General features: G+C 42.9%; 1 protein-coding gene across 1 annotated transcript in view; it reads left to right on the top strand.

Moving 5' to 3' along the window:
* Positions 1-27,886, top strand: part of SLC28A2 (solute carrier family 28 member 2) — a 221,766-nt gene that overhangs the window by 106,661 nt on the left and 87,219 nt on the right. Inside the window, exon 28 of the mRNA XM_049706058.1 lies at positions 2,833-2,973. Coding sequence (XP_049562015.1) covers positions 2,833-2,920 — 88 coding nt within the window. The 3' untranslated portion in view covers positions 2,921-2,973. The remainder of the gene's footprint in view (positions 1-2,832; positions 2,974-27,886) is intronic.

Here is a 27,886-nt window from a genome sequence, read left to right as displayed (position 1 = left end):
AAGTTGCAGTTTAATGCCCTTTACTTATAGCTTACTGGGTTTCATTTCATTTTTCTTTTTGTATCAAAACAGTGTATCACAATGGGCATTTGGACAATTTAAACATTTGGATAAAATATATAATTGACAAAATTTAAAAGAAATTATGTGATGTGGGTGTGCTATAAATGTGATTTGGTATGTAATGTGTACTGAGGTGAAAAGCTGTATTTCTTGGAGTTCTGTGGATGAGCTGGGTTTATGGTACTAAAGGTACATATGAAAGTTCCATGAATATTTTTTTTTTTGCGGTACGCGGGCCTCTCACTGTTGTGGCCTCTCCCGTTGTGGAGCACAGGCTCCGGACGCGCAGACTCAGCGGCCATGGCTCACGGGCCCAGCCGCTCCGCGGCATGTGGGATCTTCCCGGACCGGGGCACGAACCCGTGTCCCCTGCATCGGCAGGCGGACTCTCAACCACTGCGCCACCAGGGAAGCCCTTCCATGAATATTTAATGATAAGATTTTTCTGGTTGCCACACATTCATAAACCTGAAAACTCTTTAACATCATTACACAGTAAACAGTTTTTCCTATATGCAAACTTATAGGGAATATCTGTTTCTTAGGGGCCCTTACTTCATTTTAGTATTCTGCTTTAGTGCCATATTTGCTTCAAGTTTACAATGACTCTTTTAAAAAAGTGACTTTTGGCAGGGAGGGGGGACAGTTTTTCCTCCCAGAGGACATTTGGCAATGTCTTGAGATAGAATTAGTTGTCACAACTGGGGGAATGCTACTGACATCTTTGACGGACTAGAGGCCAGAACTGCTGTTAAACATTCTACAGTGCACAAGTTAGCCTCCACAACAAAGAAGTCTCTGGCCCCAAATGTCAGCGGTGCTAAGGCTGAGATACTCTGATTGAAAATATTTAGCATATTTCTTATATCTAATATTATTTATAGTATTAATAATATTATAGCCTTAAGGAAGAGTTTCAGAAGGATGTAGGAGTTCCTCAAAAAGTTAAAATTACCCCCTGGCCCCACAGTTCTATTCCTTGGTATACCCAAAAGAACTGAAAACAGGTATGCCAACAAGTACATGTACACGCATGACCATGGCAGCACTATTCACGTTAGTCAGAAGGTGGAAACAGTCCAAATGTTCATCAACGGCTGAACGGATAAACAAACTGTGTTATGTACATACAATAGAATTCTATCCAGCCATGAAAAGCATGAAGTACTGATATATCCTACACAGAAGAACCTAGAAAACATTATGCTAAGTCAAAAAGCCAGACACAAAGGCTTATTATTGTATTATTCTATTTTGTATGATTCCCTTTATATGAAATATTCAGCATAGATAAATCCATAGAGACAGAATACAGATTGGTGGTTGCCAAGGGTGGGGTGAGGGGGAATAGGGAATTACCACTTAATGAGTATGCAGTTTTACTGTGGGATGATGGAAATGTTTTGGAACTAGATAGAAATGGTGGTTACACAACATTGTGAATGTACTAAATGTCACTGATTTGTTCACTTTCAAATGGCTAGTTTTATGTTATGTGAATTTCACCTCAGTAAATTTTATATATATGTAAAATTTATATATATATATAAATAAATATATAATAATATATATATAGACTATTTGTATGTTCCCTTAGCTAATCTACCTTCTTCCATTTCACAATTACCTGAGCTCAAAACCTCTTGGTCTGGGCTTCCCTGGTGGTGCAGTGGTTAAGAATCTGCCTGCCAATGCAGGGGACACGGGTTTGATCCCTGGTCTGGGAAAATCCCACATGCCGCAGAGCAACCAAGCCCGTGCGCCACAACCACTGAGCCTGTGCTCTAGAGCCGGCGAGCCACAACTACTGCAGCCCATGTGCCACAACTACTGAAGCCTGTGCACCTAGAGCCCGTGCTCTGCAACAAGAGAAGCCACTGCAATGAGAAGCCCACGCACCGCAGAGAAGAGTAGCCCCTGCTCGCCACAACTAGAGAAAGCCATGCACAGCAATGAGGACCCAACGCAGCCAAAGATAAATAAATATCTTTATACTTTAATAAATAAATAAATAAATACCTTTAAATAAAGTTTATTAAACTTTATTAAGGTTTATTAAATAAATAAATATGTAACTTTAAGTGGCGAGGGGGTGGTGGTGTGATGAATTGGGAGATTGGGATTGACTATCCATATAGTTATCTTATGGATAACTTATAAGAACCTGCTGTATAAATAAATAAATAACTTTATATAAAAAAGAACCTCTTGGTCTTCCTTTCAGTCTCCTGTCCCAACTTCTCTCCCTTATTTTCCAAACCTGAGGTAAAAGAAAATGAAGCCTCAATAAAGAAGCATGCTTCTTGTCCTGCATGCCGATTTTCACCCTAGCCTAGTTTCTTTCTGAGAGGCAGCTGAATTGCAGTAGTTGGTGGTACTGGACGGTAGGCCAGATTACTTGGGTTCTGCTTTGAGCTCTGCCACTTATCCCAGAGGATCATGGGCAAGTTCCTTAACGTCTCTGTGCCTTGGCATCCTTGTCTGTAAAATGGGGTTAATGGGACCTACCTTATAGTTAATGGTTGTGAGGTTGTAAAGGGATCAAGAGTATCTGCTCACTGTAAGCCCAATGTAAGGGTTAGTCACTATTATTACCATTTAAGGAGCTGAGTTCACAACCATCAATTTATTGAGTTATGTATGAAATTTAGTTCACACGAGGAAGGGTATGGGGCAGAGGGATCTTCTTATCTCCTTTCAGGGGAATGGGCTGGCTTTCTAACTCTGTCTCCTATTTCAAGCAAATCTGGTCTAAACTCTCACACTTAGAGGGCCGCCTTGTAACAGCCGGAAGCGTGACGACGCCATCACCAGCAGAACAGCCTCACAAGCAGGAGGAACGAACAGGAAAAGCTGAACGTGATGTGGGCAAACACAATGCTACCTCCTGGGGCCAAGGGGCACTCGCAGGTGAGCACAGCAGAGACCAGGGTGGAAGTGGGCTGGGCGGGCCCGGGTTGAGTTCGAAGTGCCCGGTCAACCCGGAGGGGAGGCGCAAGACGGGGACCATTGGCCCTCGGGCTCTGTCCTGTGGGCGGGGCAAACATGCAGATTCCCAGTTCTTGGAGACTCCATGGCACGTGCACTTGACTTCCACAAACAAGTCTCCCTGTTTCCATCCCTGATAAAGGAGTCTTAGGCAGAGAGAAGAGAGGAGCCTGAGGAAAAGCTGCCAAGAGAAAAGACTTGGAGGACTAGGAAGGGGGCTGTGTTGGGATGTGGGAGCCGTAGTGGGAAATGCTGCAGGAAGGGGGACCCCTTCCAGGGCCCGAGAGTGGGCTCTTGTCTAACACTCGGAAATGAATTGTCGGAGGAGACACACGTGCTGACAAAGCGAGAGACTTTATTGGGAAGGGGCACCCAGGTGGAGAGCAGGAGGGTAAGGGAACCCAGGAAGAGCTGCGAGCCACGTGGCTCGCAGTCTCGGGTTTTATGGTGATGGGATTAGTTTCCGGGTTGTCTCTGGCCAGTCATTCTGACTCAGGGTCTTTCCTGGTAACGCACAACCGCTCAGCCATGATGGATTCTGGCGAAGATTCTGGGAGGTTGGAAGGACCTGTGGACTGGCGTCTCCTCTCTCCTTTTGACCTTTCCCGTATTCTTTTGGTTGGTGGTGGCTTGTTAGTTCCGTTGTTCTTACCAGGATCTCCCGTCGTAAAATAACTCATGCAAATTGTTACTGTCTTTGCCTGGCCAGGGCGGGCGGTTTCAGTCAGCGTTTCCCCAAACGGAAGGGAGACTGTGGAAATGAAGACTGGATCACTGAATGGGTAGAGTCTGTTCCTGCAAACATTACACCATAAAGCCTCTTTTGTGTATATTATTCCACAACCTGCGATTTTTGCTTATGTGTGTGGACATCTTTCTAGACCGGTACATGTAAACAGTTTGTGTTTGACTCCCACTTCTGACTCTTCTTTAGATGCCTGAACTACTCTTGGTGAAATTCTTTGGCTAAGCTATTGGTTGTCAGACATTTAAAAGGTTATCCCATCTGTGGGAATAATTGACTTTCAAGATAGGAAGAAAAAGATTAAGAGGGCTTCCCTGGTGGCGCAGTGGTTGAGAGTCCGCCTGCCGATGCAGGGGACGCGGGTTCGTGCCCCGGTTCGGGAGGATCCCACATGCCGCAGAGCGGCTGGGCCCGTGAGCCATGGCCGCTGAGTCCGCGCGTCCGGAGCCTGTGCTCCGCAACGGGAGAGGCCACAACAGTGAGAGGCCCGCGTACCGCAAAAAAAAAAAAAAAAAAAAAAAAAAGATTAGGAGCCGGAAGATCTGGATTCAAAGTCCTGTCCTGAGTCCCTTTCAAGTCACGTGAAAGTTCTTAATAATTCGAAAGCTCAATTTCTACTTCTGCTGATAATTATAATAATGAAGGTGATGATAATAATATCTACCTTATAAGTTGCTAGAAAATTTGAATTAATAATATATATGAAAAAAGTACATTATGTAAATGGTAAGGTGTGCCAAAGCTATTCTTTTCACAAGTAGTTAGTGTACAGATTTTGTTTTTTCCCTTTGGGCTGTGTTGTGCAGCATGCAGGGTCTTAGTTCCCTGACTAGTGATCCAACCCAGTCCCTCTGCATTAGGAGCATGGAGTCTTAACAACTGGACCACCAGGGAAGTCCCAAGGTGTAAGGATCTTAAATAGAGAGCATTTGTTCCTTTATACATGAACATTTGCTTGGCACTTACCAAGTTCCTTGCGTTGCTTAATGAGATGTGCGTGTCCCCTGCCCCAATTTAATCTGTACAACAATCCTTTAAGAAAGGTACTATTATTATCCCAGTTTTCCAAAGGAGGAAAGATAGGCTTAGAGAGATTAAATTGCTCCCTAGAGTCACATAGTAAGTACAGAACCATGATTTGAGCCCAGGGAGTGTCTAACTCCAAAAGCCTCTTAACCACTATGTCTGTTCTCCTTCTATCGCAGCCCTCCCTGCCTTCTTTCCTTCTCTAATCCAGTGCCTCAAGGCCGACCAGTTTAACCCAAGTGATCTCATCAGCTTCTAAAGTATTTATTATTTCTGAACGACTTGTGTGCCAATCATGTCCTGCTGTGTGACATCTTTTGTATTTTTGTCTTATTTTGCAGTTTGTCTTATTGTTGTCTTCTATTGCAGTAAGTAGAAAAATGATTGTTATAAAAACTGGCAAGTACCTCAAAGACAGAATTGTCTTTATTTAGCAAGTTACTTTTATCAGGTCTTTGAATATGGAGCTCCATGAGGGCAGAAACCAAGTCTGTTTTATTTATTACCAAAGCTCTAGGAGCTAGCACTGTGTCTAGCAAAACAAAACAAACCTGCAAGCAAAAAATGCATTTAATATTGTTGAGAAACAAAAAAGAGGAAACTCCAAGGGTTTTGACCTAGACACCTGGGGGCAAAACAGAGGGAGAAAATGTCTGCTATATGAAAGAACATACGGCCTAGTACAAAGTAAGCTTTTATAATCAGTATTAGTTATTATTACTGCATATGTATAATAGGTTTGGGGAGGGTATGGGTAGCAGGTAGAAAATGGGAAGGCTAAAGAAAGAAAAAATAGAGCAAAATGATGCTGGGCTAGTTTGTGAATAGATGGCCAGTGAGGACTTTTCAGGCAGAAATGGGTAAAGAGCATTTAAGAATAGGGATACTTAGGGCTTCCCTGGTGGCGCAGTGGTTGCGAGTCCGCCTGCCAATGCAGGGGACGCGGATTTGTGCCCCAGTCCGGTAGGATCCCACATGCCGCGGAGCGGCTGGACCCATGAGCCATGGCCGCTGAGCCTGCGCGTCCGGAGCCTGTGCTCTGCAACGGGAGAGGCCACAGCAGTGAGAGGCCCGCGTACCAAAAAAAAAAAAAAAAAAAAAGAATAGGGATACTTAATATTTAAACCCACCAACTTTGCCCTCAAATCTTCAGTAAAAGTCTGCTCTCTATATGATCTGGTGCCAGTGGTATTTTGATGAATTTAAGAATCCAGGTGGTATCTAGTACAGATAGTATGGTATAGGCACTCCAGTCAACAGGAGTAGAATACAGCCATAAATTATAAGGAGAGAGGTAAGGTGTCCAAGAAACCTCAGAAACATTGGGAACAATGCTGTTTTTTCTCATTTTATATAGGACGGGGGCTCAAGACCATTTCCATTAAATTGTAAAGGATGGGGAATTCTCCAGTAGGTGGGAGGACTTTTGAGATATCAAGACAGCTAAACCTTGAGTTACACTGCTGTGGTTATTCTCTGTAAGTTATGTTTATGTCATGTCCTCCCAGCTGGATTGTAAAATTTTGCAACTTGAAATGATGAGAAATGAGTTGAGTTTGTATGGCATTTTTCTATGTATGAATTTCTTTTTTTTTTACATGAGTTCATTGAAACTAACAAAACCGTTTGTGGTATGTATGATGTCATCACTTTTCTCCTCTCTGTTTTAAAAACAAGGCAATTCATGCACAGAGAGTTTAAGTACACCTGCCCTTGGTTACAGAGCTAGCAAGGACCTAAGCCAGCGTGGTATAGTGAAAAGGATATAGTTTAATAAGGCTTTTCACTATATGGGTGAAATCTAGCTTTCCAATCTCTTTCTTTTATTTTTTCTTCTCTTTTTTAAAAATTGAGATATAGTTGATTTACAATATTATATTAGTTTCAGGTGTACAACACAGTGATTCAAAAGTTTTACACTTTATACTCCATTTATAGTTATTATAAAATATTGGCTATATTCCTTGTGCTGTACAATATATCCTTGTAGCTTATTCACTTTATACATAGTAGTTTGTACCTCCTAATCCCTTATCCCTATCTTGCCTCTCCCCCTCTCTCTCCCCGACTAGTTTATTCTCTGTATCTGTGAGTCTTTTTCTTCTTGTTATATTCACTAGTTTGTCTTATTTTTTAGATTCCATATGTAAGTGATCACATACAGTATTTGTCTTTCTGTGTCTGACTTATTTCACTAAGCATGATACCCTCCAGGTCCAGCCATGTTGTTGCACATGGCAAAATTTCATTCTTTTTTTTTTTATAGCTGAGTAGTAGTTCATCCAGCCTCTTTCTTACCACTATCTCATGCTACCCATCCATGTACACAATCACCACAGAGATCTACCAACTTTCCCTAAGAAATCTACACCTCAGTGACTTTGAAAAAGTAGCTAACCTCCGAGAGCCTCTATTCTCACAGTTATACTAACGAAGATAATAGTGGCTTCATTAAAGGGTTGTTGTGGAGGTTAAATATTTTAACTCTAAGACGCTTGGAACACAGAAATGCTTAAGGAATGTTCTCTCCTTGATTCCTTGGCTTTCTTTTTCATATCTTTCAACTTAAAGTTCAATACTTTCTGCATAACGCTACCAAATATTTCTTATATTTCTCTGCAACTTCGATGGCGCCTGGCTTCATGTCCTGTGCATGTCCCAACTCCTCCCCTGGGGTCAAAGGTAGTCTCAGAAGGACGGGGCAAAGGGCTGGGTTAGGTCTGGCTGGTAGTTGCTGAGGGTGGCCTGAGGCGGTCCAACAGGCACCCCATGCCACGTTTAAGTCACAGGACCAAAGATCAGACTTGATGGAGCCAGATCTTTTCTCAGGGAATGGAGGTGATGTAGATCTGGGAACAGGGGCGACTACGTCATCAAAGAGTTTCAAACAAGGACCAGATACTCACGACAAACACTTGTCATCAACAAGAAAAGCATGATTTAGGAAATTTATTGGAAACCACCCATGTTAACAGCTTACATTTTTCATTAGATAATAACTTTTACAAGTTTTTATTTTTAAAAACTCAACTCTTACATCCAAAAAAGAAAAGCATATTTTTTGAAAACCCCAAATGCACTTTTCAGTTTCAAGGCTCATGTCTATCACATTTATCACATAGATTTACCTTGACTATAAAAATCCTTTCTGTATATTTTAAGCAAGAATCAAAACAGAATATTGAAGCCATTTTTAACACATAGAGCAGCAATTTCTTTGCTGAAATCATATTTCCACTTGTCAAGAGCTGTTGTACCCTCAAGGGAAGTACACATTATGTCTGTGGCACTGAGTGTCTCATACAGAAAAAATGGAAGAGGGAGCCCTCTTTTCCACGGTGGCAAGACTAAGGTTTGAATTATTCATTAAGTGAAGGATATTTATTTGTGATTAACCAAACTCAGAGGATGATGTAGGAAATTTCCCAAAGAAAATATTATCCTTCAGGTATTTGACATTTGAGGGCTCCTGTGTTCATGGTTTCAGAAGCAAATCTATGACTCTGTGAAAGGGCAAATTATCCTTCAGCTACATGGCTATGATTTATAGAACAGAAAACAATACCAATTTACTTCCTTAGTGGATTTCAGAGACAAGTTAAATGTTTAAAAGATTTTTTTTTTTTTTTTTTTGCGGTACGCGGGCCTCTCACTGCTGTGGCCCCTCCCGCCGCGGAGCACAGGCTCCGGACGCGCAGGCCCAGCAGCCACGGCCCAGGGGCCCAGACGCTCCGCAGCCTGTGGGATCCTCCCGGAGCGGGGCATGAACCCGCGTCCCCTGCATCAGCAGGCGGACTCCCAACCATCGCGCCACCAGGGAAGCCCTAAAAGAATTTTTTAAGGTGGCTAAACAATGAAAGGCAGTATCACTAGTCATATTTTATAAAGGGAAGATACTCAGCTCCATCGCACAGCTGTATGCTGCCTGGCCAGTGGCCACCACTCTTCTGAATTTGTTGCAAATCCATTTGGCTGCTTGGCTATCCCCCGCTGTTGTGGACCACTGCCTATGGTATTGCTGAACCACTCAGATGAGTCTGGCTCTGTATCAGAGTGATGATTGGGTCCAGTGGTGTCTAACAAAGGCTTGGGGGGGGGGGAGGGGGGAGGAGGATGCTCATAACAGTCATATCACATAACAATCACACACAAAATTTTCACTTAATTACTATTAATAATAATAGCTAACATTTGCTGAGTGCATACTAAATGCCAGGCACGGGGTATTACTTAACTGAGTCCTCACAAAAACACTATGAGGTATCCTATAGTCATGAAGTTATGGCCCCTGGTGCTATCTGGCCCCCACAAACTGAGGGTCCTCCACAGGTAGTACTGACTGGGAGGAAGAACTGAAGCACCTGAAAATTGGCCAGAATGAACTGCCGAGGCTTTAGCTTCCCAAGAAGCTACCTGGGTGGGGAGGGGTAGGGCTGGGTAAAACAATCCAGAAGTGTAGGGGAGTTATGTCTGGGGGTAGATAAAACTTAACCCATGAGAGACAGGAGACAGAAAGAAGCCAGCATTGCTCACTCTTTCTCCTGTGTGAAGGGCAGTTCTGAGAAGTAGCAGCTTCATAAGTACTTCCTGGAGATGCCCTGGATGATCAAGCAGCCAGCTTTGTTTGCAGTGAAGCTATGGCCATCTTGCTAACACATCCGTTATGTTTGTTTTCACTTTTTCCCTACCTCACTTCCTTTTTCTCTCACACTTTCTTCCCTGGAATTTCACCCATCAACAAAGCATTAGTACATTATCTTCTGCTTCAAGTTTTGTTTTCTTAGGACTCTCTATTAAAAAGCACTGGTACAGGCTTCCCTGGTGGCGCAGTGGTTGGGAGTCCGCCTGCTGATGCAGGGGACGCGGGTTCGTGCCCCGGTCTGGGAGGATCCCACATGCCGCGGAGCGGCTGGGCCCGTGAGCCATGGCTGCTGAGCCTGCATGTCCGGAGCCTGTGCTTCGCAACGGGAGAGGTCACAACAGTGAGAGGCCCACATACCGTAAAAAAAAAAAAAAAAAAAAAAAAAGCACTGGTACCAGGAGTGGTCTTTAAGAACAGACCCTCAAAATGAGATTTTGGAGTTGAATAGCCCACCTATCTGAAGGCAATAGGAATGGTTTTCCTGATAGTAAGTGGGATAATAATTCCTGCTATGTATGAAGTAGCATGGCATCACAGCTACTAAAGCTTTCATCTATAGTTAAATGGGGTGAGGTGCAGGTGGAAGTAAAGCACTGGGATACCAAGTGGATGCTGTACTTGACTGGTATGGGAGAAACGATAATGATAAGGGTTGGGGAAGAGATTGGCTCCTTTTTTTTTTGAAGTATAGTTGATTTACAACGTTGTGCCAGTCTCTGCTATATAGCAAAGTGACTCAGTTATACACATAGAGACATTCTTTATATATATATATATATATATATATACTCTTTTCTACTATGGTTTATCCCAGGAGATTGGATATAGTTCCCTGTGTTCTACAGTAGGACCTTGTTGTTTATCCATTCTAAATGTAATAGTTTGCATCTGCCAACCCCAAACTCCCGAGACTGGCTGCTTTTGACAGCACTGGAAGCCTTGCAAAAAGAAAACAATAGTTTGAAGCAGCTAATTGCCGATGTAGGAACACTATGGAAGCCAGAGGACTTCTCTGGCACCCATAAAGGAGACTCTGATCTCTTGCAGAGCAAGTGAGGCACTGTAGAAAATTCGGTTCAGGATCCAGAGTGGCAGAGTTGCAAAAGAGATTGAATGCATAGCCTCAACAGGTCAAAAACTTTTCCAGGTAAGAAAAATGTGAGACCTTAAGACCTGGACAAGAAATATTTGGGTGGATGAGAGCCTCAGAACCTTGACCTCCCAATTGTCCCTAAATCTTCTGGGCCTGAAGAAGCAGTCCATTTCCTCTTGACTGAAGAAAACAGTCTCCCTTTACCTGGAGACTGTACATGAATGAAATATTAATAGATTCATTGCAAGATGACTCTTGTTTTCCTCCATTGCCCTTTTTTGCTCCCAGTCTGATAACCAGTGTCAGAGCTCTGCACACCCTAACCAGGAAAGTACAGGTCCTGCTCCAGAAGGAATTCACCTACATTCTAAAAGAATTATAGGACCTGAGAATATGTGAGGATCAGAATAATGTAGGAAGAAACTTGACAAAAGTCATGCAGAGCCAAATTTGAAAAGACTTTAGTTCCAGGTAGAATAAAAGATCAAGATAATCTCTGATGTCATTTTCTGTTGGAAAATGAAGGTTGTAGGAAAGTAACCCAAGAGTGAATCCCCACCTAAACTGTGTTTAAACCTGTAACATTTCATTAATTCCATCATTCTATAGACAGGTGTCTTAACTGACCTCCAAGTGTATTCAGAAGTTGGCAGTTTACAGGACCACTTTGGTAAGCCTCATGCATCAATAGAGGCATTAGATAGCCAAGCCTCTAAACAAGGTAGATGGAGCAAGAGAACTCAAGACACAACTACTCTGAAGTTCTGCTTCTATTTCTCTAATCCCAGGCAGTGTGGAGTAGAGGAAATAAGACCAGACTTTAGTCAGGTAGCCTGGGACTTTAAAACCTGGCTCTGCCACCTACTGGTGACGTCGATTTTGCTCATTAGAAAACTGCGGTAATAATACGTACCAGCAGGGTGGCTGTGAGGATGAGTAACATCCATCTGTGCAGAACCTGGGAGGAGGTGCTGAAGAAGAGGTAACTTATTTTTCCTGTTTTAAAATTCACTTACAAATACAAGTGTCATCTCAAAGTCTGTTTTTCTTTCCAAAGCAATTACTCCCCCAGACCTGTCTTTTCATTAGTAGCTCTGTCATTCTTCCAGCCAGCCAGGCTGAAAACCTGTCATACTGGATTTCTCCTCATTCTTTATCTGCCTATTTTTAACCAGCCACAAGATCCTGCCCTTTTTCTTTCCTTCTTCTAGCATCCTTGTCTTATACTTCGGAATTCCCTACCTGGACAGTTGCCATTGTCTTCTGGCTGGTCTCAGATACCACTTCACCAATGTCACTCCTTTGTGCCAAAATCTTCCATGAATCCTTACTAGCTATGGAATAAAGTCTCAGTTCCTTAGCGTATATGAAAACCTTCCATAATCTGGCCATATGGTCGCCAGATTTAGCAAATAAAAATACATGGAGCCCAGTTAATTTTGAATTGTAGATAAACAACCAATTTTTTTTTGGTAAAAGTATGTCACATGCAATATTTGGGATGTAAATTTTTTGCTGTTCATCTGAAATTCAAATTTAACTGGGCATCCTGTATTTTATCAGGCAAACCCACTTGGCCCTAACTTTTCTCTCTTTGGTCCTATAACTCAATACTCTCCACGAATCTAGGCTACTCGTGGTCTGTCCTCAGGTCTCATGTGGCTGATGGCTTGTATTTTGGCCTCAGGTGCCCAAGGAGAATCAGAAAGATCTGATTCTGAACCTCTGCTTTCTTACTTACCAACCCTATGACTTTGGCAACTAATTTAACCTCCCGAACCTCAGATTTCTCATCACAAAATATGAGCCCTAATATTGACACACGAGGGAGTGATTGTGAGGATCAGACGAGCTATGTAAAACCTGGAATCGTGGGGTCTACTGTATGTATTCAGCATGTTAGTTCATTGTTGTTGTTGCTAGGATTTCTGTAAGAGCAGAACTTAGTCAGCTCTTCAGGTCCTCAGTTGTACTGCTGGCCATGATTTGTAAGAAGCAGTGTGGTCTAGGTCACATTTGGAAGTTACAGAGGCTGGAGTGGATGTCAGGGTGATGTCTCCCGGGCACACTTGCCTTCCCACGTCATACTCTGAGCCCAGCAGTGGGAGTGAAGCAAGCTGTGCAGCAGGGGGCACCTGGGGACAGGGAGCCACTCACCACCCCTGTGCCAAGGTTCCTCTACCCCACAAAACCTTCTCTCCTCACCTTACTCCCTCTCGACCTGTATCCCGTCACTCTCCTTGTCTGTTTATTGCCGAACGTCTTTTAAAGGTTCTCACACTTGCTGTTTTCCATTTCTACATATGAAGCTCAGTTGACACCCCAGTAACTCCTTTGAAACAGTGCTTTCAACCCTCTCCAGTCACCTCCTGATTGCCAAATTTGGTCTATTCTTTACTCCTGTATTTGGAACCGCTGACCACTCATCTTCCTGTGACCTCTGTGGTATTGACCTCTCCTGGTTCTCCTCCTACTTCTCCGGTGGCTCCTTCTAAGTCTCTTCTGCCTGCTCCTTCTGTATGACTCTTCCGAGCAGGATGGTGGTAGAGTATGGAAGCCTAGCATCTCCCTCCCCCAAGTCCACTGAAATAATCAATAGAGCGGGGAGATGGGAGGAAATAATTTATCACTACTGAAAACTAAGGTTGGAATCATCCATAAACTAAAAATCTGGAGGCATTTCTTCCAGCAATAATGATGAGCTCGGATTAAAAAGAGCCAGTGAGGACTTCCCTGGTGGCACAGTGGTTAAGAATCCGCCTGCCAATGCAGGGGATATGGGTTTGAGCCCTGGTCCAGGAAGATCCCACATGCCGTGGGGCAACTAAGCCCGTGTGCCACAACTACTGAGCCTGCGCGCTAGAGCCCCTGAGCCACAACTATTGAGCCTTCGTGCCACAACTGCTGAGCCCATGTGCTACAGCTACTGAAGCCTGGGCACCTAGAGCCCGAGCTCCGCAATAAGAGAAGCCACCGCAATGAGAAGCTCGTGCACTGCAATGAAGAATAGCCCCAGCTCGCTGCAACTAGAGAAAGCCCGCTCGCAGCAACGAAGACCCAACGCAGCCAAAAATTAAAAAATAATTAAAAATAGAGCCAGCGAGGGCTGAGAGCCACCCTCGTTCACGAGGGAGGATGACTCATCTAAGACTCCCTGGCTGCCTCCACCATCACTCCCTGACTTGGAGAGGCAAGGGCAGCGCTGTTCTGGCAGAGAGGATGTGAGGCAGGTCAGGGTCAGGGGGGTTGCTGCTGAGAGGCCCAGCACCAGGAGCACCTCGGGCCTCTGTGGACCTCTAACACTGTACTCCACTGCTAGCTTGCAAGGACTGGCTTGCAGGCAGTAAACAGAGACTGAGTGCTGTGTGTGTAGAGGTCTGGGGGTCCTTTTACAGGGCATCATGGCCCTGTGGCTTAGGCTTCCTCCTCACTCACAGCCTTGGCTGGTGACCTCAGTACTCATTACCTCCAGTTGTGCCCAGCCTCGCCTCCAGATTCAGTCCCAGACCATCTGCTGTTTGCCCACACCCACCCTCTACGCCTCTCTCCTGCTTTCTCTTGTTTCCCAACTCCCATTTGGCCTTTGGACCAACCCAATCCTTTCTGTAAGGGGTGGCACTTCAGCTCAAGTACTTTAAAAAATGTATGGCTAAAGAGGCAGCACTATGGACTGATTTTTTTAAATTAATTAATTAATTAATTTTTGGCTGTGCTGGGTCTTTGTTGCTGCGTGCAGGCTTTCTCTGGTTGCAGCGAGCGGGAGCTACTCTTTGTTGTGGTACACAGGCTTCTCATTGCAGTGGCTTCTCTTGTTGCGGAGCTCGGGCTCTAGGCGCCCAGGCTTCAGTAGCTGTAGCACATGGGCTCATTAGTTGTGGCATGTGGGCTCAGTAGTTGTGGCACGTGGGCTCAGTAGTTGTGGCTCACGGGCTTAGTTGCTCTGCAGCATGTGGGATTTTCCTGGACCAGGGCTCAAACCCGTGTCCCCTGCGTTGGCAGGCAGATTCTTAACCACTGCACCACCAGGGAAGTCCCTGGGCTGATTTTTTTTTTTGCAGTATGCGGGCCTCTCACTGTTGTGGCCTCTCCCATTGCGGAGCACAGGCTCCAGATGCGCAGGCTCAGCGGCCATGGCTCACGGGCCCAGCCGCTCCATGGCATGTGGGATCTTCCCGGACCAGGGCATGAACCTGCGTCCCCTGCATCGGCCGGCCGGCTCTCACCACTGCGCCACCAGCGAAACCCCCTGGGCTGATTTTTAAATGCCCTCCTCCTTTATACTCTTCTCAGGAGGTAGAACACCAAACTCTTTGATACAATCTGGGCTCAAAAGAATATCCCTCAGTGGAGTATGATGCCACAGCAAAGTAATTTCAACAATTTTCTCACTTCAAGATATTTCCCCAAGGGCTCTCCCAGGTCATTAGGACACCATCTGGCTAGTAGTTTGATAAGGATAGATAGTGCTTTCCAAGATGAGGAAGTGAACTACAGCCAGCAGCAGAACAAAGAAATTTTACACTGTTTGAATTTCAAACAGTTTGTGAAAATGTAACAGGTTTCTCTGGGGGGATAGCCAAATATAAAAGAAATAAATCTTTGCCTCCCAGGAAATAAAATTCCATTGTTGAAGTTCTGCATGCAGTGAAGGAAAACTGGCAGTAAAAACAAACAAAGAAAAAAACACCTTCCTTATCTGCCCAAGTTCAGGATCAACTGAAAGACAAAGGAGTTGGTTAGCTGGATATTTTTTAAATGAGAGAACATCTGCCATTCTTTTTAAATCCCATTCCCTTTCCCCCCCTCCCCCCCTCTCCCACCCCAGTCTTGTCTTCCCTTTCGTTTTCTTTCCTCCTGGGCATGAAGGCAGTGAGCTGGGGGCAGGGGTGAGCTACATGAGGTGGTGTGGCAGCTGCCCACCTGCACCCCGGGACACACACACTGAAGGGGAAAGGAAGGCCCTGTGCAGAGCATGTTGGTGTTGTGCCCACTGGTGCCCGAGAGCGAGGTGAGGAGACAAACAGCAGGGCTGGGAGGCTGCTTACACTGAGCAAATAAGACAATTCATTGAGCAAATAATTAAATATATTTGGGATTAGAGAGCCAGGTTTCTCACCATTGGAGAAGGGAAACATGGAAAGAGGCGAAGTTCAAAAGAACCCAGAGGTGGTGTAGTGGTTTTAGAGGTATTGGTATAAATTCATGGATATGTGTCTACATACATGCCTACTTATGTACATAGACCTCCTAGCTCTGCCCACTGAAAAAAGTCTGCAAGCAATGACACTCTGGAAGCAGCGAGCATATCTAGTAGCCAGATCTTGGTCTCCAAATACCACCCTTCTCTAAAATGCCAGGACTCCTTGAAAACATGGCTGATTCCAGGGCTGGGGCAGGGAACATGCAAGGTGATCCTGGAATATCTTGTTCCAGAAAGCAAGAAAATATTTACAGATGGGGACATGTCAAAAGATCTTAGAAGCCCCTTGATGGAACTCCCGTTGGCCAAACCTGGATCAATTTAAGCATGAGAGTAATGATAGTAACTTACCGATAATGAATGAATAAATGAATAGGAATTCATGAGTCCATACTAATATAAATAAATAAATGAAACAGTAAATAAATAGGGAGGAGGGAAAGATCTTCTTTACAGTAGAATATCAAGTACTAAACGTAGCAGGAATGCTGGAAGTAGAAAATCACCATTTGGCAACATTCATAGTAGTGTTTTATTGAGGTAAAGTTGTCAGTGAAGGCTAGGGCTGTATGTAACTGGAGGTTGATGGCATAATTTGGCAGCACATCTCCAGGAAGTACTAATCAACATTTACAAAGGTGAATGGGGACCTCACAGGAGAGAAAACCGCAGACGTCAACACCACCAGGTGACTAAGGTTAACATCACCAGTGGTGGAATGGAATGACAACGCAGGCCCCATCTCTACCCTTGAAAGTGTCCAGCATCATTTCTGAGGAATCCCTGACAAGAAAGCACAACTCCAGCGTGGTCAAGAGGAAACACCAAACTTAGATTAAGGATCATTTCTCCAGAGTGTAAGGTCTGTATTCCTTAAAAGTGTCACAGACATGAGGTAAAACCGTTGAGGGTGTGAAAGGCAGGGGAAAAGGGAGAACAGTTTCTGGCCAGAGGAGACGGAAGAGACGTGACCCCAATGGCAGCGTGTGTTCCTTTGAGGGATAGTTGCCAGAAAGGAGGAAGAGGCATTGTTGGGAGAGTTGGGGAAATGTGAGTTGGGACAGGATGGGGGTGGGAGTCTGTGAACTAAATGATGGTGTTGTATCAATGTTGATTTCCTAATTGGGAGGGTTTTATGGTAGTTGAGTAGCAAAGGGCCCTTAATTTGGGGAAATACACACTGAAGTATTTAGGGGTGGTGGGGTATCATGGATGTAACTTGTTCTCAAAAGGCTCAGAAAACAACTAATTATATATATACATACAATACACATACAGAAGGAGCAAATGTGATCCAATGTAACACCCCCTGGGGTGAGGGGGGTGTGGATATTCTTTGTACTGTACTTGCCATTTTTCTGAAAGTTTGAAAATAAATTTATTTTCGATAAATAAAATAAAGTTAGTAATTTATCAATTTCAAAAAAAATCTTTCAATTAATTAAAAGAGAGTGTCAGCTTTTTTTCTTTTCCTTTTTTGACTGATGAAAGCTAAGCTGAAGAAGGTACAGCCCTTTTCCACCCAGGACAAATAGCCAAGGACAACCTCAGGCCTTGCTCTGCAGGAACAGTCTCTTTACTGTACAGACTAAAATATCTGCATCCCAAGATGAGGCTGGGTCCCAAAGAGGAGGAAGTGAGAGGCTGAACCTCATATGCTGTGTCCCTTCTCCCAAACTCACCACTTACACAAGTCTCCTCCCAGCACATCCCAAACACAAAAACCCAAGGAGGAGTGAGGGAGGGAACCTCATTTAGCTGACGTCTCTCTACTTGGAAACACGAAGATTGAACATAAGTGTTATTCCTCAACAGCCTTGTTTTGAGGAGCCTCCTGTTTTTCAGGTGTTGGTGGGTTGCCCCATGGGCTCCTCGATTACCTTGGGGGGATGAACCCTGCAGTTGCCCAGAAATTCCTCTGCTCCAGTCCGACCACCCACTGAGACCAAGTGTGTTGGTCTCAGCACGGGTGTGAATGCTCTTGCAGCTGGGGCTGCTTCTCTGCTATCTGCGCGTGCTGTCAACTCTCAGGCAAGCAACTCTGTGCCATGTGTGGAGTCAGAACCACTTGGTGGTCTCCCCCAACCCAATTCCCACCCTAGGAAGACCTACTATTTTCCTATTTCTCAGCCCACTTGGGCAACCTCTCCCAGGAAGTTAACTGGCTTGGGCAATAGCTGAGCCTGTCTACTACGCCTCCTGAGTCGTTCTGGGATGTTTCAGCCTGACCAGGAAGTCACTTCCATCTTTCTTTTTCCATCTGCATATGCTGGGCCACCAAGGTCTGGGACGGGAGTCCTCCCAGACCCCATCCAGGCCTCCCCCTTCCTTAGAAATGTGTTTCTTCCCTTTCCGTTCTGCCAGCCATCTCCCCACTAGCGTCCAGTCAGCACATTTTAAGAGGTCTTTTTATTTTATGTATTTAAGTTTCATAGCATTCTCATTTTACAAATGAGGAAAGTGATGCTCAGAGAGGTTAAGATGCTTACCTAAGATCACCCAGCTGGGATGTGGTAGAGCCAGGACTTACACACACTCTAACTCCACAGGTGTGCCCTCCGTCTCAATCAGCAAGGCCTGCAAGGTTCCACATTCACGGGTCTCCTGTCTCTTCTCCTACCACATCCCTCTGTCCTCCTGAGACTGCTGGTTAGTGCTCTGACTCACTGGTGCTTTCATTCTTCCACCCACATCCATGCTATTTCCTAAGTCTGGAAGGACACTGTCTCATTCCTCATTTATAGAAATCTTACTCAGCTTTTAAAGCTTACTCAGCTCAGATATAAATTATCATATTAGTTAGAACTGCAGAAGACTCAGGAGGAATAATGCTGAAGTTAGTAAAATCACAAGTGAACATGGACTTGTGTACCAAGTTCTACAATATTAAAGGAAGGGAATATGTCCTGGAGCTTCAAAAAGGCATTTTGGGGGCATGTAAGAGAAGATCACATGAAACGGTGAGTGGTAAACTAGTGGAACCTGTTATTCCACAGGTGCTAGAGCTGGAAGATCAACAGCTGACATTTATTGAGCATTAACTCCACGCTGGTTCCGGGAGACTAAATGAGTAGCTTAGTGTTTAATTGGAGAGACATGTGCTTAAGTACACAATTACAACGCAACGTGCCATGTGCTGTCATTGGGTACCGTGAGAGCGTTGAGTAGGTCTAAAGAAACCAGGGAAGGCTTTCTAGGTGATGCCGCACTTACAGTTGAAGGAACAGGAATTTCTCAGGTAGATAAGTGGGAACAGGGAGTAGGAAAGACATTGTAGGCAGATTGAGCCGCAGTGTAAAAGCATGGCAACATGAGAGAGTTTGAAGGGTTTGCCTTTGATATTGCTAGAGCAGAGGTCAGTGTGAGACTTGCGCGTGTGTATGTGTGTGTGAGTGTGAGATCGTCATGAAGTGTAGGTGGGTGAACAGATTTCTTGGAAATAAGGCTAGGAAGGTGGCGTAAGGTCTTATCATGAAGGGTTGATGTGAAAAGTTAAGGAGTTTAGCTTTTTTCTCTATAATTTTGAATAGTTGCATGATCAGTTTCTTTTCGGAAAGATCATTCTCGGTTGCCGTGTGGATCCTGAATAAGAAGAGATGGTTGAGTCTAGAGGTAGAGTTTCTAACGAGAAGGCTACTGCAGTAGTTCAAGTGGTGATGAGGGCTGGTGTGGTAGACACTGGGGTGCCCTGCCCAGATCTCCTTGCACCGGGCTGGAGCCCCCCAGCCCCGGCAGTGACTGTGGATGCTGATGGCTCACAGCTGCCTCTTTCTCCAGAGAATTACCCACCACTGACTGCGGCCACCTCGCCCAGGAAGTTACGATGCCCCCACGGGGTGGATACAAGAGATTGGCTACTACTAATTAGAGGAGTGAGAAGGGAAGATGAGGAGACGAAGAGATCTGGAATGGTCTCTAAATCTGGCTTGAGTCTAAGCGGGGGCTGCTATTCATTTACTGAAATAGTTCTGGGGTGGGGGTAAGGGAGGAGATAGGCTAATTCCGTTTTGTGTTTGTTTGGTTTTTTTTTTTGGTCGCGCTGTACGGCATGTGGGATATTAGTTCCATCTGCACCCCCTGCACCCCCAGAAGCACAGAGTCCTAACCACTGGACCACTAGGGAATTCCCCCATTTTTGACACTCTGGGTTGGAGATGCTGTGGGATACCCCAGGCATCCAGGTAGAGATGAAGAAGGCAGCTGGAGTTTAAAGTTCAGGATAGGAAATCAGAGTTGGAGACATAGATTTGGAACCAACAGCAAATAAGTGACAGTCACAATAGAGGTATTATGTTCTCAATCCTGGCTCCATGCAGGGAAATTTACAAGATGTTCTCCTGTTGAATCTGTAGGTTAACATCAGGGAAGGCAATCTAGTTCTCCAATTTAGTCCTTTTGGTCCATTGTGAGAATTCTGAGCTGTACAATCTGGACCTGGTCTTTTTTTTTTTTTAATTCTTTTGTTCCTATTGTGGCTCTGTGTCATCATTAAGGCCAAATGTAGTAAAGAATAGTATAAAAATAACCAACTTTTGTTCACGAGTCATAGTCACATCACTCATACATATTATGCCAAAATGAAAAAAATACAAGAGTGTTTCTTACTCTTTTCTTTCAGAGCCAGAATTGACTGTTTGCTAAAGCTCCATAACGAAGGCCATTAGCATCCAGAATCTGAAGGAAGGACAATTTTTACCCAACCAATTATACTCGACATTAAGCCTGAATTTCTATCCTCTCTGCCTCAGAGGTAAAGAGCCCTGAGGATACCTAACTCAAATTTTAGGATGGAGGCCCACCAAAGAAATTACTTGGTAAAGCATGAACTAAGTTGCAGCAAAGTTTGGGAAGTGAGTTTCCCAACAGGGGCAGAGTTAAGTATGAAGCCTGGGAGAAGAAAGGAAGGAACTAGTTCTCCTAACACATCCGATAGAGTTCCTTACTGGTATAATTTGAAGTATGAAAGAGAAAATACATTTTTTATTCACTGCTGAAGTCCTCACCTCCAGCTACTTAGCATAACATACTGATACAGTCTCGTTGCTCTGTATTAATCTGAACCACTATGTATTCCTTTGCCTTTTCATGTCACCACTTCCCTGAAGGGCCCATCACTTTCCAGTCCCTAAGTGAAAAAGAGTTTAGGGTTTAAATAGGCCACTGTGAGACTGGTTCATTTCTTTACTATTCCTTATTCAAATTACCTTTTTGTTGGCAAAGTTAGTTGAGCTCCTGCTCTACAATCAACTTACCAAGATCTTTAATAGAAAATCTTAAATTTAGTCTGTTCACTGTATCCTAAAAGTGAAAACTTACTGAACAGTATTAGAAATTGACCATGGACCTTACCTGAACTTAGATTTGAAATAATAAATATTACCATAATATGGTAATACATTCAATCAAATAAATTCTTAACATTTTTGTTCCTGGTAGTCAGTCTATAAATTATATGATGTAATGTGGTATACATGTGTTATGATGAGTAATGGAATCATGGTGAATGTGACATGTATTGCGACCTTAGTAAGCACCAGGTGCTGTGCATGTCTTACATGTATTCTTCAAAAACCTGGGCTGTAGGTACTATTGTTCCCTTTTTACAAATAAGGAAACAGGCTGAGCGATTAACTTTCTAATATGTGGTATAGCTGGGATTTGATCCCAAGAGATCTGACTCTAAAACCTGCCTGCCTAACTGATTAAGTGCAAAAAAAAGAATTACTAGATAGTGGCAGGGCCATGATTTTTTTTTTTTAACCACACCAAATTTTCCATGTCTTAAGTCTAAGGCTCTTTATACTTATCACAAGTTCAGTTATCTATACTGTATATAAATGGCACATGTATCTACTTCGCTACCGCAAGTTCAGTTCCTCCATTTGGTCATAAAACACTTTAGTTTCAAGAAAATTTTATATTTTAGGCTTCCCTCCTAAATTAGGAGTTAGGGAATACTGACTTTACAGTTCTGACTGTAGCAGTAGATTTTGCTATGGCTACTGTGGAATAGGCAAGGGTGAAAGTTGAGAAATAAAGCCGGAAATCCGACCACCTGTGTTTTAGTTTTAGTTCACTTATTAAGCTGATCATGGGCAAGATACTTAACCTCCCTGTAACTTAGTTTCCTCATTTGTAAAATGGAGATAATATGCATCTACCTTACAGAGAAATTAGCTAATTCTTATAAAGCGTCTATAATAGTGTCTGTGGCACAGTAAGTTTGGAGTGTTAGCTACTATTATCATCATGGAGCTCAGTCCATGGCTATGAATCAGTTTGTTGGACTTCTTTAAAAGTTGGGCCAACACACATGAACATGGAGACAATTTGGAGAGAAAGGGCAGGCTTTCTAATTCTGATTCGTCTCCTATGTAAAGGAAATCTGGGTGCAGCTCTCCTCGCAAGGAAGCAAGACCGTACTAAAACCGTCGCCCGCAGAACAGACTGAAAGGTTGGAAGAGGAACGAGGCTTGTCCGGACCTTGGCAGGCTGGACACGTCGGTTGGGTGGAAAGAGCTGCCAGTCCTGGGAGGCGCACCCTGGGGACCAATCGCTCTCGGGCTGCGCCTTCAGGGGGCGGGAGAATCGGGACGTCCACGCGCGTTGGGCGGGGCCTCTGGGGCGCTCGCAATTCTGCCTTCCTGCGTGGGTCGGCGAGTCGCGGTCGGCTGGAGCAAGGTGAGCGCGGGAAAGCAGCGTGTACGGGATGGTAAAGGAAAGAGGGGGGGCTACAACCGTAGAAAATGGGAAATAGGAAACGATGGGAAAGAAAGAGAGGGTGGGAGTTTGCGAGGGTCCGGATAAATGGGGAGAGGGAGGGAGTGAGGGAGGGATGGGGACCGGGCGGCGAGGTGAGACCAACTGGACGGGGAAGGGAGAGTGCAGACGGGGCGTTGAAAGGGGAATGGGAAGAGTAGGATAACCCACCTTACAGGATGCCCTAGGAGTTCATTCCGAGTGAGGCAGTAAAGCAAAGCCTGGAAGAGAGCTGTCATATGATCACCAACCTAGCCACACTTTCTGCCTCACTCGGCATGCAAATTACCCGGTGAGTGCAGAAGTGCTGTCTGGCCCTTTAAGACGAGGCTGGTAATGGGACTTTTCCTAGGCTCCTTTAACTGGGACGGCCTTTCTACTCCAAGCATTGGACTAACAGATAAACAGATTCGACCTCTAAGTCACTGCAGGATTACCCCTCACATCCTCTAGTTTTGAGAAAGGAGCATCTTTTCTTACCTTTTCCTTTACAGGATACCTGACACTGTGACTCCTCCGACACATTCTCTAAAGTATACTCCCCTAAGACAGTTTCTACTGATTTATCTGCCACCTTTCTGAAAACTTTTCTTTCGTTGACTTTTATGTTAGATTATTTTCTCTACATCCTCCCAGCCCGCCACCGCCTAAGAAACCCATCCTGATCGTGTAGACTTACAGACTGGTAAGGCAGGTTTGGGACTTTTGAGATAATCTAGTGGGGACCTCTCATTTTTTAGGTAAAAACGAAACAAACGAAACAAAAACAAAAACCCAAAAAAACAAAAATAACAGAGACTCGGAAAGGTGAATGTGACATGTATTGCGACCTTAGTAAGCACCAGGTGCTGTGCATGTCTTATATGTATTCTTCAAAAACCTGGGCTGTAGGTACTATTGTTCCCTTTTTACAAATAAGGAAACAGGCTGAGCAATTAACTTTCTAATATGTGGTATAGCTGGGATTTGATCCCAAGAGATCTGACTCTAAAACCTGCCCGCCTAACTGATTAAGTACAAAAAAAAGAATTACTAGATAGTGGCAGGGCCATGATTTTTTTTTTTTAACCGCACCAAAGTTTCCATGTCTTAAGTCTAAGGCTCTTTATACTTATCACAAGTTCAGTTATCTGTACTGTATATAAATGGCACATGTATCTACTTCGCTACCGCAAGTTCAGTTCCTCCATTTGTGTTTTAAACTAAAACACTTTAGTTTCAAGAAAATTTTATATCTTAGGCTTCCTTGCTAAATTAGGAGTTAGGGAATGCTGACTTTACAGTTCTGACTGTAGCAGTAGATTTTGCTATGGCTACTGTGAAATAGGCAATTAGGCAAGGGTGAAAGTTGAGAAATAAAGATGGAAATTATTGGAATGACAATTGCTGGCACTTAAGGGTTTAATCTATTAGGTTCCCTTCTACTCAAGGCCCCCAGGTTTTAGGAGTGGCTTAGGCAGGCTTTAAATGTATAAGTGTCCTCTTATACTGTAGCTACTAACTTCTATTTAAATTGAATATCATGAAGCTGGAGTTGTCCATCTTCCTGTTACCATTTTTCCTGCATGTGCAACTCTTGACATGATGAGCAGTGCCATGATTTCTGGCATCTCTTGATATCATGCAATAATCTCAAATCCTCATCACCTAGAATTTGTCCTTTTCATACTATTCATTGCCTTTTTATAGTTTATTCTCTTTTCTATTTATAATTAGATAGCTTATTTTTTCAGGAGCAAACATCAGTCATGAAACAGCCATCTACCATTTTAATTCCCAGAAATTGGCATGATATATATATATATATATATGTCCATATATATGCCATATAGATAAAAAATATATACCTTCTCTCTATATATTAAAAATATATATTTGTTTTAAATTATATAATTTAAGTCCCAGAAATTGGCATTTTATACGTAATTACCATACATACCATATTTTAAAATATATTAATATTATATATTAAAATATATTAATATTATATATTTAAATATTATATATAGATGTGTTTTAATTATATAATACCTGAATTAATGTTTATTGTAAAAAATTAAAACGAGAGATATATATAGAGTAAATGAGAAAATCCTTTTTTTTTTTTACCCTATCCTTGTATCCCACTTATTTTCCTGAAATAATCACTGTTAATAATTTGGTGTATTCCATATCGTCTGTACATTTACATAGCTGTAGGGGGGTGGGTATGTGCATACACATACACACACAGGTTTTTAAAAACATAAATGAGACACTGTATCCATCTAGGGTCTCAGTCAGGAGACAGAAACCACACATCAAATAGAGTAAGTTTGACATAGAGAATTATTAACTAGTAATAGGGAATTAACTACTAAGGGGTGAAGAGAACTCTAAAAGAATTCGATAGCCGATATAGGGAGCAGCCACTACCTCCAGGGTTGAGGCAAAGCATTCAAGGAAGGAAAGAATTTGGAAGAGGCCCTCTTTTCCTCCAAGACTGATAATTGGACTATATGGGAGAGTATGTGATGGTTTATGTCACTGGATGACAAAGTTTGCTGAGTTGCTGCCCACTGAAGGGCTGGCATGCAGGAAACTGGATGTGCTGGAATGCCGAGTTGGAGGGCTGATGAAACTCGCCAGGAAACCACTACGATTCTGGGAAGCTGCTCACAGGGATGCCGAGGGAACTCAATGGGAAGACACCCACAGGGGTGCTGTTGAAACTTGATGGTAGGCAAGCACCAGGCACGGAGAAGCCTACCCTCATCAGAGTTCCTCCGGCGCCCTCTACTGGTAGAGGTTAAAATCATATCAGAGGGCAAAGGAAAAATGCTTACACCGTCCAGGATCACAAAACAGGCAAAAGGTAGATTTGGAGCTAAGGAGCAATAAACTACCTGGCACAGATTCACAACTTACTGTTTTTCACTTAACATCTTAGAGAATTCTCATTTGATATATACAGCTCTATCTTATTCTTTTTAATGATTACATAATGTTCCATGTGTCTTAATTTCATTCCTTGATAGATATTTGGGTTATTTTCAGTTTTTCACTGCTGGGTGGGCATTCTTATACACATCACTTTGTGTATATGGCAACTATATCTTTAGGATTAATTTCTAGAAGTGGAATTGCTGGATCAAAGGATATACATGTTTAAACCTTTATAAATATAATACGAATTGATTTTTCACCAGTTGTGCATGACAATGCTGCTTCAGTCAAACTTTTAACAAAATGCATATCATAAATGTTTTATTTTTTGCCAATCTAATGGGTAGAAATGATGTTGTTTTAATTTGTATTTTCTTGATTCTTAATGAGATTAAGCATCTTTTCATATGTTTTTCTCATTCTGCAAGCATTGTTTTTTTAAATTACAGAAGTAATTTTTATAATAATTCAGTGTCAGAGTATATAAAGTGAAAATGATAGTGGTTAACGTGTAATGAGCATTAACTATATGTGTCAGGCACTATTCTGCGGGCATATTAACTTAAGCACAGTCTGTCAATCATTACCACCTGAGGTAACCGCTGTTGACAGTTGTGTGTGTGGTCTTCTAGACTTTATTCGAGGCTAACACAAACATATGCATTTATAGAACTTGTTCCTTGGGACTTTTCGTTTGCTTTGGTTTTACAAAAAATGGAAACTCTTGTGCATATTTTGTTCTACATTATGCTTTTTTCCCACTTAGTTATGTTTTGGACCTCTTTCTAAGCCAGTGTGTAAAAATCTACCTCACCCTTTTAAATGTCTTCATAATATCTCATTGTATGGAGGTACCATAAATTATCCTTTTCCATTCTGGTAGATATTCACTTTGATTCAATTTTTTTCTTTTGCTAAAGAATCAGCGCTGCAATAAACCTTTGTATGCATACCTTTATACACTCATTAGGTTAGCCTTTCAACACTATTTTCTGAGAATTAAAATGTTAGATTACTGCTTTGTGAATCCTCACATCTTCCAGTTTGTCCACTGTAGTTCAACTCATAGAGCTCCAATGCACATGTACTGTAGTATGTGTATATTACTGTACAGTATATACACAATGTGTAGTTGTAATATAATCAAGGTTTCCTCACAAATTACTTAGATAGATGTAGGTTTTAAAGCTTGAATAGTCTCTGTTAGGTATTCAGTGTCTTCCTATCTTTTATTACGATATCCTGACTGTAGGTCCTGATCCTCAGGGTAATAGTTTTTCTTTTCTAGTCTTCCCTGTATCCACTTTTAAACCATTCTGAGATATCTCTGTCAAATTCCCTTGTTCTCAGAAATGCAGGGTTCTTCTCTCTCTCTATTCCCTCTAGGTTTCTTGCCCTTCAGTATCTTACTGAGTCTTATGATAATCACTCGTCTCACCTATTCCACCAGCATTCCCAGAGCTCTCCCGATGAGAAAATCCTTGCATTTGCTTTTTTGGTGATTATGTACACTCTGCTCCCTTTTTTTGGGCTAAGAATGTTCATATCCATCATTGTTTCCAGGGTGAAATTCTCAGTTTTATAATTCCTTATTTTGATTTTCTTTGTATTTGTGTCACTATGCTTTTTTTCTGTCTTACTCCTAAGGCCTTTTTGGTGGGTCTTTCAGCATCTCCCCCTTTTTTTTATTGAGGTGAAATTCACATAATAAAATTAACCAGTTTAAAGTATACAGATCAGTGACATTTAGAACATTCACAATATCATTCAGTCACCACTTCTATCAAGTTCCAAAACATTTTCATTAACCCACCCCAAAAAGATAACCCCATACGCGTTAAGCAGTCATTCTTCACTCTTTCTTCCTCCAAGTTCCTGACAGCTCCAGACTGTTTTCTATCTCTATGGATTTACTTATTCTGGGTATTTCACAGAAGTAAAATCATGTGATCTTTTTTGTCTGGCTTAAACTAAGCATAGTGTTTTCGAGGTTCCTCCATGTTGTATCATGTATCAGTGCTTCATTTCTCTTTATGGCTGAGTAAAATTCCATTGTGCATATGTGTGTACCATAACTTGTTTATCCATTCATCTGTTGACGGACGTTTGGACTGTTTCCACCATTCAGCTTTGTGAATAATACTGCTGTGAACATTCATGTACGTGTACTTGCTTGAGTCCCTGTTTTCAATTCTTCTGTATACGGTATACTTAGGGGTAGAATAGCTGGGTCGTATGGTAATCCTATGTTTAACTTTTTGAGGAACCACCAAATTGTTTTTTGCGGCAGGTGCACCATTTTACATTTCCATCAGCAATGCATAAGGGTTCCAATTTCTCCAATCCTTTCCAACACTTATTTTCCACTTTTCAAAAATAGTCATCCTAATGGACTTAAAGTGTTATCTCGTGGTTTTGATTTGCATTTCCTTAATGATTAATGAT

The sequence above is a fragment of the Orcinus orca genome, chromosome 2, assembly GCF_937001465.1.
Source record: "Orcinus orca chromosome 2, mOrcOrc1.1, whole genome shotgun sequence".
Taxonomy (NCBI): Eukaryota; Metazoa; Chordata; class Mammalia; order Artiodactyla; family Delphinidae; genus Orcinus; species Orcinus orca.
This window is presented reverse-complemented; position numbering and strand designations above follow the sequence as displayed.